This window comes from Embiotoca jacksoni, unplaced genomic scaffold (assembly GCF_022577435.1).
Source record: "Embiotoca jacksoni isolate LCO1_2020_lvr unplaced genomic scaffold, fEmbJac1.0.p SCAF_27, whole genome shotgun sequence".
NCBI lineage: Eukaryota > Metazoa > Chordata > Actinopteri > Embiotocidae > Embiotoca > Embiotoca jacksoni.
The window spans coordinates 3,163,344-3,180,541 of record NW_027185378.1 but is presented as its reverse complement, the minus strand read 5'-3'; the positions used below and the strand labels follow the sequence as shown (position 1 = coordinate 3,180,541).

At 40.7% G+C, this 17,198-nt stretch overlaps 1 protein-coding gene across 1 annotated transcript; it reads right to left on the bottom strand.

Annotated features, from left to right (window-relative positions):
* Positions 1-9,681: 9,681 nt before the first annotated feature.
* LOC138205145 (cell division cycle-associated protein 4-like) lies at positions 9,682-14,591 on the bottom strand. Its single transcript, XM_069160878.1, has 2 exons — positions 14,500-14,591; positions 9,682-13,300 (listed from the first exon to the last, which is right to left on the bottom strand). The coding sequence occupies exon 2, from the start codon at positions 13,294-13,296 to the stop codon at positions 12,490-12,492; it is 807 nt and encodes a 268-aa protein (XP_069016979.1). The 5' UTR covers positions 13,297-13,300; positions 14,500-14,591; the 3' UTR covers positions 9,682-12,489.
* Positions 14,592-17,198: the final 2,607 nt, after the last annotated feature.

Below are 17,198 nucleotides of genomic sequence, written 5' to 3'. Positions count from 1 at the left end.
ATTCTAAAATATTATATCAATGTAAATACAATGTATTATTTTGGATCCAGTGAAAGGAAACTTATTAGTGGCCATTTTCAACTTAATTAATACATAAATTAATAGATAAAATAACTGTTACTTGCAACCCAAAGCTTCCTACATTTCCCATATATTCTGTTGAGCCGCCACTAACCTATGTTAACATGGTATTTATGCCTTTTCTGTAATAATTTTTCTCTGTGTAATCTTTGAATTATGGTGGAAAGTATCAGGTCTAAAATAAACTCTGGGTTGTGGCTTCTGAGGGACTGGCGACACGATTTGCGTCGATCGCTGAGATATTTTCAGCTTTCAAACACTTTCAAGTGGACATGTGTGTTCATCTGAGAGGTTATCCAGTTTGGGATTTAACCAAAACCAGCTGCTTGAAAAAAAAAAATCACCTTCACATCTTACATCATTTCGTTTGAAAAAAAAAACATCTGCAGGTTTCTGAATAATAAAAACAATTCTTAGATTCATTTAGAACATATAATGGGGAGAAATCCAAGGTACATCAACACTAGTATTATTTATGGTCGTGTTGCACTGCTAATTATTCCCTTAACAGATTGGGACCAATTAGGAGCACGAGGTTGTTCCCTGAACATGTTAGTTCAAGTGAAAACAAGAATCTCTTCTGTCATTCAGCCATTACATATATATAGGACACAGGTTAAGAGCTTTTCAAAACTGGGCAATTAAGACACGGCGCAATCCGATAAAAAAAAAATTTACCCTTCGGAGGTGATTACTAATGTGACCGTCCTGGATAAATATACACAGGTTGACTTCCTTTAAAATGTTGCACACATCCCCTCCGTCAGCATCAGGTTTTTATTGGAAAATCTATTTACCTACCTGCTGGCCGATATCGCTCAAATATGGGGAAATGATCGCTGCACTCACCCCCTTCCCCTCGATGCTGTTGTGTTTTTGATCGTCAGCGCTAAGTGGCGTTAGGACCTGAGAGAGAAGCTCGCGGTGCATTACCCATATTGGAACAAGCACTCAGATCGATTTATAGCAGAAATGCAAGGCAGCGTTATTGTGTGATAGGCAGCGCAGGTATCAGGTAGATATTCCTGTAAGATGCTTATGAACTCAGCTTTACATGTGCAGGCACAAAGGAACAACTAGACAGGAAGGAAAAACAGGACTGCAGCAATTTTTCCAAATCATACTTTGCTCCTCATGGGTGTGTCTCCGCCAGCGGGGCACAAATAACATTATCAGGTATCAGGACAGATATTTTTAGGTCCATTTTCAAACTCAGCTCAGTTGGTATGCAGTTACTTTCCTCGTATGCAGCAATACAACCTGATGATAAAACAAAATGAGCAATTATTCTAATGTGAAGGAATGATAATGATAATTTATCACACTGTTGATCTAATCAGTGGTCTGTTAAACTAATTCAGCGATAAAGTTTCTTATCTTTCTCCCTTTTCTGCTTATAACAACTTTGCATTTTGTAATTGTACAAATACTGTTTTCTGTATCTGCATCCAAGTCCAGACAGATGAGATAATCTCTTTATATCTTTTCTTTTTCTCTTTTTGGCGATGAGCCGCCAAAGTGACACAGCATTTAGTTTTGGCTCAAGTTCAAAAACCATTTCCAAACCTAAATCAATTTCTTGCTGGAGAGAGGACAAAAAAAATATATTCACCACAAGCTGAACAGCTGCATTCTTTTTTGTCATCCATGTGGAAAAAAACAACCGGACGGCGTCCTGTCACGTTCAGGCTTTTTGTTCTTTATCTGATCATCCAAATTATATTTTGCAGTTTTTATCAACAAGAATGTGAAACTTCTGTAAGACTAAAAGACATGAGTCAGAACAATGTGGACATCAGAAACAATAGATCGTGCTGTTCTGCTTGTAACTGCACATGTCAGGTTGTCTCCTCTACAAATGCCTCCAATTCATATTTATTATGGATGTGAGAATATTATGTGCCATTAAGAATAAAACAAAAAAAAGAAGAGCCTTTTTAAGCACGATGTTTCAACTAAGCTGCATCTTCAACATGTATGAAAGTTGAAATGGCGAACAAACCAAAACAGAAAGATGCTGACACGTTTCATACAGAACTGTAAAATACAAAATATTGTTTGCAGCTGCTTTCAAATGTATGATGATAAAATACTGTAAAAAAGATTTTATAATATGCTAAAACAAATTGAATAAAGAAGTAACTATTTCCTAATTACGTTCCAAATTGAGAAGAGCTTTTCCTATTCATAACAAGGAAAAAGGGTTAATTGCCCATTGAAGTAGTGCTGATGGATTTGTTGCAATTAACATGCCGTGAAAAGTTGCACAACTTTTCACAACATTTGAGTGCATCTCAGTTCCCAGAGAACTGCGACATGATGAGCGTTCGGTTTCACGCAACGCAGTGTGAAATGCGAACCTGACGATGCCAGAGAGACGCGCCAGCATCACATGGCTCCGCGGCTTCACTCTAAATATTCACACACACACACACACACACACACACACACACACACACCGAGTCAAACACATGCAAAAACAAGCAGGAAGGCACATTCCACAAGCTTCATACCGTATGTTCCCAGATATTTCTGTAGAAATGTGCATGAATTAGACTGTAAGTGACCAATACGCCGCGCTGCAGTCACACCGAGCTTAATTCAGACTCTTATCAGCGGACAGTACAGACACACAGTTTAAGTAAAGTTGAGTACATTTCTGCACTTCAGTTGCACAAGTCACTCAGCAAGCAATCGGTCCAATCCGGTTTCCTCGTGTCAAGAAGCCTTTTCATTTCTGATTTTCTTGTTTCGTTTTTTGCCACGTCAGCGGGGTGGCTGCAAATTGTGTTTCTTTGGTTTCTTTGCTGATGACGACACTGTGTCCCACAACATACCACTAAATTTCCCCACCGTAGGATTAATAAAGTCAAATCTAATCTAATCTAACATGATTTCTTCTGAAAACACACACTTGCTGCAAAACAAAATCTTATATTCACTGCTGTCAATTTTGGAAAGTCAATACTAATTAACCTTATGTGTAATAAGTGCTGTTTTCATTCACAGCTTTACATTCAGTCAGACTTTGATTTGGTCGTCTCGGTCATACATTGTGATCATTTTTTTGATTTATTTTGGCGCCTTTTGCTTTTATTTTGCTGACCTGGATCGGTGACAGGAACCGGGGACGTGTACCAAAGGTCTTTAGTTCAGAAGTGGAGAATTCAGTGTGATGCACATCTGCTGCTAAAGGACCTAGTGGCTTTCCAAAGAAAATCACAGCAATACCAGCTAGCAATAGCAACGGTCTCATCAGTTTACGGTGGTGATGTACCCAGGGTATCGTAGTTCATGTGGGATAAGCTGATAGGGGTCATGTTATGTTCTCAGGCTTCCTGTTTTGATTTGTGAGGTTTTGTTTTTCGATTTTTTTTTTTTATCAGCTATGTAAAAATACAAACCGTGCTGAGTTGTGTACGAGGGATACAACTGCACAATACACATCTCAGCTGGTGAATCTGATTATGTTTTCCACTCGGCAGCGTTAGAAATGAATTATGTCGTCATGCACACAGCGTGGCTTCATTCTCCACGGGTATGAAAACTTACCAAAAGTGGACAGAGGCATGCTCACGCTTTAACTCCATATAATTTTAAGTGCATTTATTTGTATAAATAAATGGATTTATATGCCTTTAACTCACGTGTGCTGCATGAATGATGCCATGCCACGTTCAGTTTCATGTGAAGTAGAATATTAGAAAGTTGACAACATAAGGACACTCATAACTCATTCATGTTAAACATTGAATAAATCATATTATTAGTGAATATTAAGTGTGTGATTGATGTGTACCCTTAACCTGCAAGTAAAAATCAACAGTATACTGACTGTTTTTCTGTCATTTTTATTTTATTTTTTTGGCTCAGACAACGATTGCCAAGTTACAAAAGTGGACCTGAGGCTGGAAAGCAAGCTGCTCTGATTTCTGCACATACAGGTAAAGACATGATGAGTTTGTGTGTTGTTGATCAAGCAGCATGGATTGGTGTGATTGGGAAACACGGAGAGGACAAATGAAACGCCTCAAATACAAATATTATTACAGTTGAGGTCTGTTTGGTATTTAGATGTTAAGAGTTGATGCTCGTCTTGCATGTAGAGACCCACATGATCTGTTTCACAACCTGATAATGGGCGTTTAGTTGTTCCAGACTGAATGATTCCCTGAAATCAGTCACTTTTCTGTGTCTGTATGCAATACAAGCGCTGTGCAGAAGCTTTTTACACAGAGCAGTCGTTTCAGGGGAGGCTGGCACTTCATGTACCCACTGCGTTTGAAAAACTCTGAGGTCTTTTGAACTTCCTAATCTACTTACTATTCAATTTATCTTAAAAGATTATACTTTAATAATTCATCACAACGGTTCATTGCTTTCAGATTTGATAGAAATACGCATTTTATTTTCTGTCCAAGAAAATCTGCACAGAGTGTGCTGGAAATTCTCCAACTGATTGGGTCACTAACCTGATTTGTTCAATGACTGCATGTGTGACATTTTAATGTGCACAGTTTGAAAAATGAATATTATTTCAAATAACTGAGATTTTCTCAGTTACATTAAAAAAAAACATTTTACTCAAAAGCAAAGCCATTTTACATCATTTTCAAACAAAGTGCTGTATCTCATCAAATCCTCCAAATAAATTAAATACGAAGAAATTCATAACACTAACAAAATCACAATATCAGTATTTTCCTTGACATTTAACTAATTCTCAGATTCCCTGTGATTGAATTAAATTAATTCAAAGATTTAAGTGTCTGTTCACGCATCAGGCAGCAGTGAAAAGTCAGTGCTATAATTTTGCTCGGCAATTTACGAATTTTACCCATCCTACTAAACCAAGATATTTTTTACTCATTAAGTATTGATTATTGGAAGAGCGTCTACAAAGGCATAGTATCTAAAGTTACCACAACTCTGGGCATGCTGGGTCTTTTTGGCACTTTTTCAGGACAATATGTGGACAGGTATCGGTTGGATTGCTGTGAAAAACTAATACAGTAATTCATAGTTCATGTAATCTGCATCCTAATGACTCTGGTTTAATTTTTTCTGAAGCCATTTATGAAATGTTTCAAAGCCACCACCATAGCTGTGGTCTCTTGTCAGGTTTTTTTCACCTTTCGGTCAACACTCTTTGGTTATTGTGTTTATAAAAACGCTCGTAATGCAACATTTATGCTAAATACTGATGCGGCTGTTGAGTCATGATAAAGTATTTTTTTGACTGGTTTGTAAAAATTGACATTTTTGAAGAAGTCGTCGTCATCAGAGGCACACATTAGTGTTTCAAAACTAAACTGGTGTCCATATTATGAAAATAATCATCCTTATTTTTATGGCACTTTTCACAATCAAAGCAATAATCAAATAATCATAGATCGATAAAATCCAATGAATAAAGGTTAAAATGTGATTACAAAATAATGAAATGTTTTCTCGTGTTGCAAGCCTCAGTGAACTGAGAGGCTTGTACCTATTATCTGCAATCAATGTGATCACTAGTCAGAAATGTGCCTCTCTCGTGCTTTTCACATGACGGACCTCCACGTATGCAGCACATCTGCCACATGCGTGTGTCTCATTTACATGCCACCAGTGGCAGACATGACTAATAGCTTCTACTCTGCTGTTAATTACCCACATTTATAATTAATTTGTAGGAAATTAAATTGAACCATGCATGTAGTACAGTGTCAGTCCTGTTTGAGGACTTAAGTTGGCCTCCAGCCAAGACTTCCCATCATCAGCATCATCACCACCTTCGCCATTGCCATCATAATTGTCACCGCATTGTATTGCTATCATCAGCAACGTCATCATGTGAAAACCATATCATTTAATTTTTCTCATGTTTTAAGTTGGAGAAATCCTGCAATCATCCGGCTAATTAGATTTAAAATGTCATTGGATGAGCTGAAACAATTGATTAGTTGATTGGCAGAATATTAACTGTGAACTGCTTTTAAGTTACAATCTCGAAGATCTCCATTTTGTTCTCTTTGGCCGCAGCTATGGCTTCACTTCCCAGAGGAACAGTATCACCCATGTGACTTCTTCTTCTACTTCATGAAGTACTTGAGTTTCTTGTCACCTCTGGTACTTTTACTAATTTGATCCAAAACAGATCAGCCAGTGAAAAAAACAAAACCTTTGGGAATTTTCGGGGTAATTTTGAAAATCTAATTACTACCATCATGCCTTATTTCTCATCATCATGTTCAAAACAAATGTCAGCCGTACCGATACAGTAATTATTGAACCTAATCACCAAAATGTGATTACTTCCACAATTTGCCATTTTTGTCTGATCCAGTGTGAGGCTTTAAAAAAAAAAAAAAAAACGCACACCAAGTCAGATCCAGAGAAGTTTTGGCAGTGGATATTTGGAAATGACCAGGTCACTGACTTCCACTCATTTCCCCCTTCAATTAGCGAGTCCACGTGGTCCAGGATCTTAACCTTTCCGAGAAGGCCTTCTTTACAAATCACCGCGGCCCCGGCTGTGTCTCCGTCTCACAGTCCGTTGGTGGGGGCGGTGAGGAAAAACAACATACCAGCAACTAATTTGTTTCCCCGTGAAAAATGAATGGGAGCCTCTTTAGTGGGAAGATACCGGTTCAAATCCATTTCTACGTGAACGCGGGAATTGGGGTCACATCTCGGACCTGTACTTAAATCACCACGGTGTCTGGAGGACCTTGTAAATCACTTACGGATAATCAGACGAAAAGGAATTTGTTCCTCAGGGTCACGTAGTTTGTCAGCAACATTCCCACATGTGTGTCTACATCAGGAGAGAAGTTAAAAACTGAAGCTTTACTCAGAGTCACAAGATTTCTGTCATTTTTTTTTTTTTAGTCCTCTGTTGAATACAGATAATCGTTTCATCTCAGACTGATCACCTGATTGTTTTTTATGTTCCTGACTGTTTGACATTCATGGTCGTTAAATGAGTCCCTTTATTCATGTCATCTTTGAACCCTCTTGTACGGGTTTAAATGATTTAAACTTTAACTTTATTTCAATGTCTTTTAAAACATAAAGTACATTAAGCGTGAAATGCACCAAGAATTTTCAGAAAGAAATCAAAGAAAATGAAAAGAGTCCCTCGAAAACGACCTACTTGCTTGTCAAATTAAGTGATTTTCGAGGAAGTCTTTTTAGGAGAAGGAACCTTTTATGAACAAAAGGACTGACAAAGCAAACAAAACGTTTATGTGGCAACCAAACTATTCTTGACAGACTTTGAAAATGTGAACGTGCCCTTTAAGTTTTGATTCTTCCCAGCTTGAAAGCAGAGATTCAAACGATGTAAAAACAAATCTACCGTTTCAACTGCAGCTTTACAACTTGCACGTCACGTGCACGGCTGAAAAAGGTTTTTCTTTACATTAAAAAAAAAAAAAAAAAAAAAAAAAAAAACTGTTTGTTTAACATGAACAACCGGCCAAGTGCTGCCGGGTCTATCTCTCCGTCGGTCCTTCCCATTGTTTTGCAGCAGCAGAGGCTGTTTGTTCTGTGAGCGTGTGCTGAGTCAGCGTGCTAGACTGAGGCTTTCTGAGGCAAAGCCTGGTTTTACTCCACCGCAGCAGACCGATGTCTTCCTGCAGAGGAACATTAAACCCAGACTGATGCACCGCAGCACTCAGATATACCGTCACCAAACCCTGGAGTTTTACTGTTACTAATGTGCGGTGTCATCATAGGTAGGTAGGTGGGTGGGTCTGTGCGTGGCTTTGCAGTCCCACCCGCTCCCCTGACGTGTGTTAAAACGGTAGTATGTTAGCGGTGGTTGTGTGCAGTCGTGCACGTGTTGCTCCTCCTTGTGTGTGGCCACTCCCTGGATTGCAGCAGCAGCAGGCCTCTCGCCCGCAACGCCTACTGTAACTCTGCTTCTGTCTCCTTCTCTGGGGGTAAAATCAAACTCACAAAGTCCTGAGTGTGCTGAGAGATGAAGAAAGTGCAGTAACCTTCGTACATTTTAAACCCAACTCATGACTTGTTTTATCTGTTTGTATGCTGCGCTGTTTTATCTTTCAATTTAGACCCCAACCAGGGTTGTGGGCTACAGTTAAGCTACAGCTCACTGCTATATACTGGTTATATCTGTTCTTTTCCTATGCAAGTACACTTGAGTACGTCACTTATTACCGGGATGTAATCAAGTCCATTTTTGATGAATTGCTTCAATGAGGCTTTTCGGATTCAGTATTTCTATTTTTGCTCCACAGAATTTATCTTCCAGCACAATTGCTCAGTCTAAAGTTAAAGGAGCAGTGTGGAGGATTTGGTAGCATCTAGTGGTGACTTTGCAGATTGCAACCAACTGAACACACTTCACCTCACCTTTGTCGTCCAAGTGTGTAAGGAGGGACACTCGCTTTTCACTTTGGTTTGTTTCTTCTGGGCTGCTGTAGAAACATGGCGGCCTCTGTGGAAGAGGACCTGCTCCCCGTGTAGATTTCTTAGTTTCAGGTGATTTTACACTAATGAAAACAGCCGTGCTTTACGAGTTATGAATATGACATGATAGATCCCCCTTAATCCTACATAGTAGTACTTTTGAAGTGAGTCTGAATGAACTACTAGAGATTTAACTACAAAACAGTGCATAATGCCTCACTTAAACACAGTGTTTAACACGTCAATCATTTGATAATGACTATTGCTAATTCTCGAGTACATTTGATTTTCAATTGAATTTCATGTATATTTCCATCACAATATTGCTGCTTTTAAACATAAGTAGAAAAATTAAGATATTACTTGTATTAATAATGCTGCACATGAATCTGCAGCAGAGGTAAACATAAAACTTTCTTGAGAGCAGTGAGAGCCCAACGGTGCTTATTGTACTGACGAGTGCAGACTCTGGCTGTGAGAGGATCTGGTTGCCTGAAAATAACACCGACTTTTATTGATGAAGCTGCAGAAACAGCAGACTACAGCATCAACAAACACCACTGGACATGTTTTTTTTTTTTTTTTTTTTTTAAATGTGCATTGTCATTCTCACCATCAACAAACATCTGCTTTTCTGTTAAATGGCCACCAGAGGGCAGTGTTGGCTTCCATTTGACTCCCAAGCCCTGCTTGAGGGAAAATAAAGACAAAATGGGGAAATCTTGCCCTTAGCTTTGCCTCCCAGGCTACGATTGCCTTTAAAATACGCTACCATTTACACGCTGTAGGTCATACGTGTGTAAGATTCAGACTGAGGTTAAGTAGTGAGAGGCGGGCAGGAAATCAATGAAGTCTAACGGAGACATTTACCTGGGAGGCAACACTCAGGGCAGACAAATTGAGGGGGTGGCCAAAAAAAACCAGCATGTCCATAAACCGCATGCAGTCAGTCATGTATTGACTAATTCCTCCTTGTGTATGCATGGTTGGTGTGCAGTAAGGCACAATTTTCTTTTACAGAAATGCCTATGTGACTGTTTCATGATCAGGTTTTTGTACACTGGATGAGATGTTTGTGTCTCTGACCCAAAAACAACCCACAAACATGTCTGTGGGATGTTGCGTAATGAGGCCTGGTTTTACAATTAGTCGAAGGAATAAAGACTCACACAAAGCTTTAGGGTATTTTTTATTTTTTTTTTTTACTTTATTATTGGATAAAATCTATAAAATATTCCACCAAAAATACAATACATTACGAATTATCATCTTATTACCCGGCAAACGCACCCTTCAGTTACATTTAGATCATAATCAGCATCGACAACATACAGCTTGTGCTTTTTGCAAACCTCGCTGACACATACAATTATAAATAACACTGCAATTTCCTGCTTATTGTATTCAGTCCTGTCAGATTAAAGAACAACAGAAACGTGGTTGTATTTTTCTACAGGCTGAAATCCAACCGGGTTTGCTCTGTATGTCTGTGCAGAGCCATCAGGAGCAAAAACAAGTTGTTGTTGGAGCAGCAGTGTGCTACTCGTACATCTCATGTGATTGGTCGGTGGTCTGAGTCCGGGCAAAACAAGCTCCAAACCCCTCCTACTTAACAAGTGACGCAAACTGCTTCCTCCCACCCTCCTCATCCTCCTCCTCCATGTTCTCCTCCTCCTCCTCTTATTTTTCCCTTCTGGCCCTCGCTGCCACCTCCTCCCTCAGCTAGTTCACTGTCAGCCTGTCAGGATACATCAAGCTCACATGCCTGTAGTGTTCAGTGAGCACAGAAAAAAAAAAAAAAGGCCAAGAAGGGAGGAAGAAACAATGACAGTTCTGGCTTTTGAGGGCTTTACATAACACCTCAGCTGCAGTTCTTGGGTTGTTGTTTTTTTTTTTATCATTGAAGCTCAAGCTCAGACAGCCACAAGAACGAAGAATTAGATTCAGTAGTAAGGCACGTTGTCAGCATGAGACGAGAGATGGAGATGCGGACGGATTACTTTGGTCTGACGGGAAAGCGTTCCGATTTACTAATCCATGAAATAACCAATGAGAAAAAATGATTTCTATCAGTGATGGTGTAAAAACAGGAGTGTCCAGGTAAACCAGCGAAAGATAGACACCAGGAGGTAGAACAGGAGTAAACCGCGAATAGTGAAGGTCGGGGCATCTGATTCATCGCGACCTTTCACCCTTCGTATCTTCCCTACTGGACAGGAGTTCATAGAAACACATATAAAACTGTTTAAAAAAAAAAAAAAACTTAAATAAAAAGTCATACCATCAAGGCCATAAAAATACATAAGCTTCTGTTGTCATTTACAATTTTGTGGCATGGCAAAGTTGTCCTGATTGTTGACGCGAGGTGATCAGCTCCTCGGTCAGAACCAGACTGGGATTACATTGCTATTTAAAGTACATTGTTTTACGCTGCGTTCACGACATGTTGGATTTACCGTAAAATACGAGCTGCCAAAGGGAGAAAAACTGTCGTTCTTTTGTGCGGCCGCTGACGGCTCGTCCTATTTAGCGTAAAAAATAAAAATGGTACGAGGTCGTCAACGGCAGCCGATCCACCGACAGTCCGAGGTCATAAAGAATCGAAATTATAAATTACACACGAGCGAACAGGCTCTACGTATAAAGAACAAACAATATCCGCTGCAGTTTGTGGTTGATTTTTCATTCATAAATAAGAATACGAATAACAGATAAAGGCGTTCCAACGAGTTAAATATTTTCTCTACAAGAGCAACAAGATGTCGTCTTGCTTCCCCGCTTCTTGCTACGAACAAGGCAGCCTACGTTCTCCTTTCCAATAACCAAATCAATAAATATATAGACAGATAAGATATTCCACGCTCTGACTGAGGTGCGACCGCAGCAGCAAAAAGGCTTTTGGCTTGATGTCGCTTTCTAATTGAAAAGATCCTACGTGGTTCATTCAGTCCGAATACTGAAAGGAAACCCAGGCCTTTGCCCTCCCGGCTGGGCTTAAACACGCCCTCTTAAGTAATTGAAGGGAGTTCAATTAATAATCAACCCGGGTCTGATCCACCAGCCTGAGTGACGCACAAACCACAGCAGCTCAGGTTCCTTCTTCCTGAGTAGTGGATTTTACTCAGAGCTGCTGCTGCTGTTGTTGTTGTTGTTGTTGTTGTTACTAGAACTTACAAAACCAGGAGAGAAAAGTGACGTAAATACTTGAGATCGCAGATTTATGGCTCCATGTGCATTTTACAGTTTTACTGAATTAAGGAATATACACCTCAATCAGCCTGTCAAGTCCAATACGGTCCGTTACAGCACTTCCCTTGCAAGTGTTGCAATATAGTTTTGTACTGTTTTTTTATACTCAACATTTTGTAAAGCAGAGCAGCCACCTGATCTGCTTCCAGAATCAATAAGTACAAAAATTGGTCGTCCTGTGCCTTCGAAAATGTATTTCTGCTTTTGCTTTTGTAAATAATTGATAAGAAAAGTCATAAAAGTCTGCAGTCCATATTTTTGACAGTCCAAAACCCAGTTTAAAACAATGCAACAGAGAAAAGTTTGAGTATCAAGAATATGAATTGCTTAGAGAATTACTTCACTCATGAATCGTTTATCAAAAATTGTTGATTTTTTTTTTTCCAGCTAACTAAACAATTATGAAATTGTTTTTGGACTTGTGACTGTAAAAATAGTGTAAAAGTGTTTAAGATCGAATGTTTTCCAAAGAGCACAAGTTGTTTTAAACTGGATTCTTCACCTGCCATTATAAATATTTAATATAAAATGTTTTTGAGTCACAACCGTCGGTGCAAAACTCAGGATGTTGCCTGGACACCATTTTGTGTTTTATTCTGCGTTAAATGAGCTGAAGCTTCGAGCACGTTGTCAGCCGAACTACCAGATGGAGCCTTAAAAATCCAAGGTCAAGTTAAGAGTTCATGAGCCCTCGTTCGGCCGGAGCAGCTGCTGTAAATGTCCAGAGGTTCGTCCTGGTGATCAGGACTTTACCAGAATCTCCATGATGTGGTCCAGCTCATTCAGGTCCATTAGACACGACTGAAGACTCCCAGCCGACGAATGGCCGGAAGGGCGCAACTTGGCGTCCTCGTCCGGCCATAGCGACACACTGACGGGACACAAGGAGCCCGCCGCCCAGGCGGAAGGCAGATCTGAAGTCTCGTACATCGACGTGTCAATGTCCTCGAAGATATCGTCCAGGGCGAGGTCGCTGAGGTAGCCCATGGCGTTTACTGCATCGCTAAAAGTGTTGACGGTCGCAGCGGGCGAAGGTTTCTGCTGGTCGGGGGAGCTGTCCGCCTCCTGAGAGGGGAAATCTGGGGACGGCGGCGGAGACAGAGACAGGCCGTCCCCGTCCCCGTCCCCCTCCGCACACCCGGGGCACGTAACCGGCAAGTCCTCGCCGAAGTCATCCCTGAGAAGACGGGAGTCGGGGTGGACGCCGTTGAGGAGGACGTCTGACGCGCAGGCTCCCGCCCCGTCGCTGCGCATCTCCTCCTGGATCTGCCTGAGGGTGTTGATGAGCAGCACGGAGCGACGCAGGCTCAGCTCCATCCCGGCCTGGTAGCGCTGGAGCTTCTCCAAGCAGAGGCCGAGCACCAGCTGACGCTGCTGCAGGTGGCTCGCGTCCGATTTGGACGGGCCCACCAGAAGTCCGCCCTCGTCTTCCCTGTCCTCCTCCCCGTGCTGCTGCTTGTCCTGCGTCACAGCAGCGGCGTCGGGGAGCCCCTCGGCCTCCAGCTCCTCCAGGCAGCTCCACTTCCGCTTCACACCGCGACCCAACATTGACCTGGATTAATGGATGAAGAGATCACCACTTAAAATGCTTCGCTAATATGGAAGACGGATAACTGTACTGATGTGTCTGTCGTGGTGCAGCTTATATAACGGAGGAAATTAAGATATTTTAACACCTTTAACGAAGAAATCAACCAAATCAAACTTCACAAAATGAAAAACAAAACTTGCTCTGAGTTAGACAATCGACAAATGATATCTAATTACACATCTACACGTTATTTTCCTCATAATTCCTTTTTTTTTTTCTTTTTTTTTTTTACTTTGCATGTGGTTGTGTGTATTTATGTGCCTGTAAGTATCTGTGAACAGATATTTCTAATTACGTGCATAATATTTTTGACATTTTTACCACGGGATACTTGACGTTTGTTCAGAAAAGATACTGCATCAAAAAATGTTAAAATAACTGATAATCAAAAATTCAAAAAGACATTTCAATCAGATGTTTTAAGTAAATAGTCGAGACTTTTCTGACAATAAATAGATCAAATTTGACAACAGGGGCTGCGACCAGCTGATTATTTTGGGGGACAACACATCTGGCTGTACTGCCATGTAATAAACCTTGCATCCAGTTTATGTAAGAGCACCGACCAAACAACCTTTCACTTTCAACTCACCAGCCCCTGAAATCAGCCAAAAAAAAAGTGAGACAGCTGCAGACGAATACTGGAGTTTACAAGGTGGACGCTGTGAGTTGTCTCCATCTCAGACATTAGAAAAGTGAACATTTGAACTGCTATGACTCACTGGCAGACACCCCTGCAAGCTGACAGACTTTACTCATCATTACACGCCCGTGGATCACCTCCTCTCACGTGTTTCTTTTTCTTTCTTTTTTTTTTTTACGAATAAGAAATGAGTACAAATTAAGCCCCTTTTGGTGACAGTTTGACCCCCATCTGAAGATTCAGAAGCTCCTAAATGTCCTTTAATACGTACACGATAACCTGAGCAAAGTAAAATCTACAATTAAATAAACTTACTCCCAAAGGTTCCTCTTTTTAGACTGATAAATAAGACCATAATTGAACTCGATCCTACTTATTTTTGCCCAGGACCCCTGAGAGCCCCCCGAACCTCTTCCCACTTCATCCGGAAGCCATCAGCTCCGTTTAAAGCAAGTTTGAAAGAGGAACTTCAGGACATTTTAACTGAATCATAAAAAAAAAGAGGCGAATAACCAACCTTACGTGCCCTTGGAAAGCGTCATGAAGTGTGTGAATCCGTCGTGTCTTCGGCTTGTTTCTTTTCGTCGCCGCGATCCTCTGCTGTGGAGACCCGGGGTATGAGGAATGTACAGCAGCGGGGGGAGGAGGCGGAGCTCCGGAGCAGAGCAGGGGGAGGGGAGGAGAGGGGCGGGGGGGCGGGGGCTCACCGCCGCACGGGATTGGTCCGTTCACCCGCTGATCAAGCCTCCGCCTCCGCCACTCACGGGGCAGCGAATGTGCGGCCATTTGTTCCGACGGCAAGCTGCTGCCGGTGCGTTCAGGAGCGGCTCGTAACAAACTAGGAAAACTATTTCGGAGCACACGTGAGCGGCGAAAATGATCAATTTGAGCGGGGAAATTTGTAGTTTATCAAGACATGTACTCATTCTGTCGTACAGCGGGTAAAGTATGAATGGGAAAAAAAAAAGGGGAGCTTAATGTTTAATAGCATAAAAGTTTCGAGTGAAACTCTAAAAGGTGGTCTAAAGAGCCCACAGCTAGTACCAGAAACACTGTTGAGCTCGACAGCAGTGAATGAAGTATTTAGAAGTATTAATACCTCAGCCTAAAAACCTAAACACCGCAGCTGCAACTAAAAGTTCTGCATTTAAAATCGAATCTGAAAAAAAGTGTGCTATTATCTACAAAATGTTCTTGAAGTTTGCATTGTGCATTGTGTCTTCATGAATTAATAATTAGGCCCTTTTTTCTCGTTTTCACTTTTATATTTTTTATTATCTATTTTAGTAACCCCTCTGTTCATAGTAACATGGAAGTCATCTAAGACATGATTTGCACTTGTTAAAGTCAAGGAATGGCCAAACCGTGGTTAAAGTGTGAAGGAGCCAAGGGCTAATACTTCTTGTTTGTTGGATAGAAAGTCAGAGTATCACCAGACATCTCCAGTCTTCAAAAACACTCATTATCACTCAGACCAATGTTGTGCCAGAGAAGCAGATTCATGGAAATAACTAACACAGGGTTTTCTGGTTGTTTAAAAAAAAAAAAAGTTGTCATAAAATTTTTATTGTGATAGAAGAAATAGAGTAGAAATCAAAATGTATTTCAAAAGTCTAATCTATCTCTCTCTCTCTATTATCTGGGAAGCATAGAATGACGCAGTGAGCACCTGAACGCAGCAATTTAAAGGGACAGATGACTCAGAAGGGAAGGGGAAGACGTGACCGGAAAGACGGGGAAGGCAAACGCCATATAAGGAACTCTTGATTCACGTTTTTCCGCTTCTTCCTCATGAAGCGCTCACAGCTACACCACTGCTTCTTTCCTCGTCTTCTCCTTCTGAAGAGAAAGCAAACAAAACATTACGGGTTCTTTGTTATCTGATCTAGGCTGTGCTGTGTTTTTGTGACGAAATACTTAGTTAATATTTAAACCTGAAATGTTTATGAATCCAGTGAGCTCTTTAAATTTCACACTAGACATATTGTCAGTTATAACATTTGTGCATTCAAATTAGGAAAAGTAGCAATATAAACTGGAAAATAATGTTTTAGAGTTTGTTTTTCATTAGTCATCGGTTTTTAGTTGAAAAATAATATTTTGTTTGTCAGATGTTAAAAGATTAAAATCCGTTACGCAAATACTGACCTGACATTTTCCCAAATTTAAAACCAAATGTTTGATGATTTGTTATCAGGTTTACGAAAAGAACCTGAAGGCAGCGTGGGACCTGTTGGCACTTACTAACCTTGAACGCACACGTTTTGAAAGGAAGTACAGCAAACAACGCATGTATGATACATTAAAGGTCAGTCATTGCCTTCAGACATGCTTTCTTCACATCATTTCTCATACAATTTCTAATACACTGCATAGATTTTCTGCTTCAAGCTTCTTTTTTCTTTTGCTCCTTTTTAAGACACTCAAGTCTCTTTCTCCAATGACTCGGGGTTTTTTTCCTCAGGCTTTTTGCTGACTCACAGAGAGGCTATTAATCTTTAACTATAGTCTAACTGAGTGTAGGCAGCAGGCCAGCATGCAAAGTAAGCTCGAATTTTATGAACAAATACTTTTCGACAGTTTCAGACAAGACTTTCATAAAATGTCCTTCAACTACTGCGTGTCTTAAGAGTATGAAAAGTCTCACTTCAAGTGGACTAAGAAGTTAATGGGGTTTGACTGCGAGCAGGTTCGCAGCGAGTCGAGTCCAACAGATAACAGTCCGGTCATGTGAGATCCATTGTAACTGCATATCTAATGCAGAATCTCACGGTCCAACTTCATCATGTGAGAGCATGTGAGGACAAAGGTCCTGCTGGAGCCAAACTGAAACTGCGTCACAGCTAATTCAGTTTGAGCATTTTTGTTTTTTGAGGGAATATCTTATGCACAGTGTGTAAAAACCTGCAGCGGCGCCTTTGATCCAGGCACAGAAGACCTTCAGGATTTGTCTGGTTTAGGCAGATCCCGAACGGAAGTGCGTTCTGCGCTCAGTTTGTGGACACACCACGGATGCGGGTCCAGATGTCTCACCTCTAGATTAAACTATAAATTTCAAATGCTGTCAAGTAGTTAAAGCCTGAAATGAACGCTTGGTCTTCATATATTATTTTTTTGGCTACATATTTGAGTAACAATAACCCTGAACATTGATTCAGTTTGCATTTGGAGGTGGGATTGGCATGTTGCGGCCATCATTTTATTATCGATATTCAC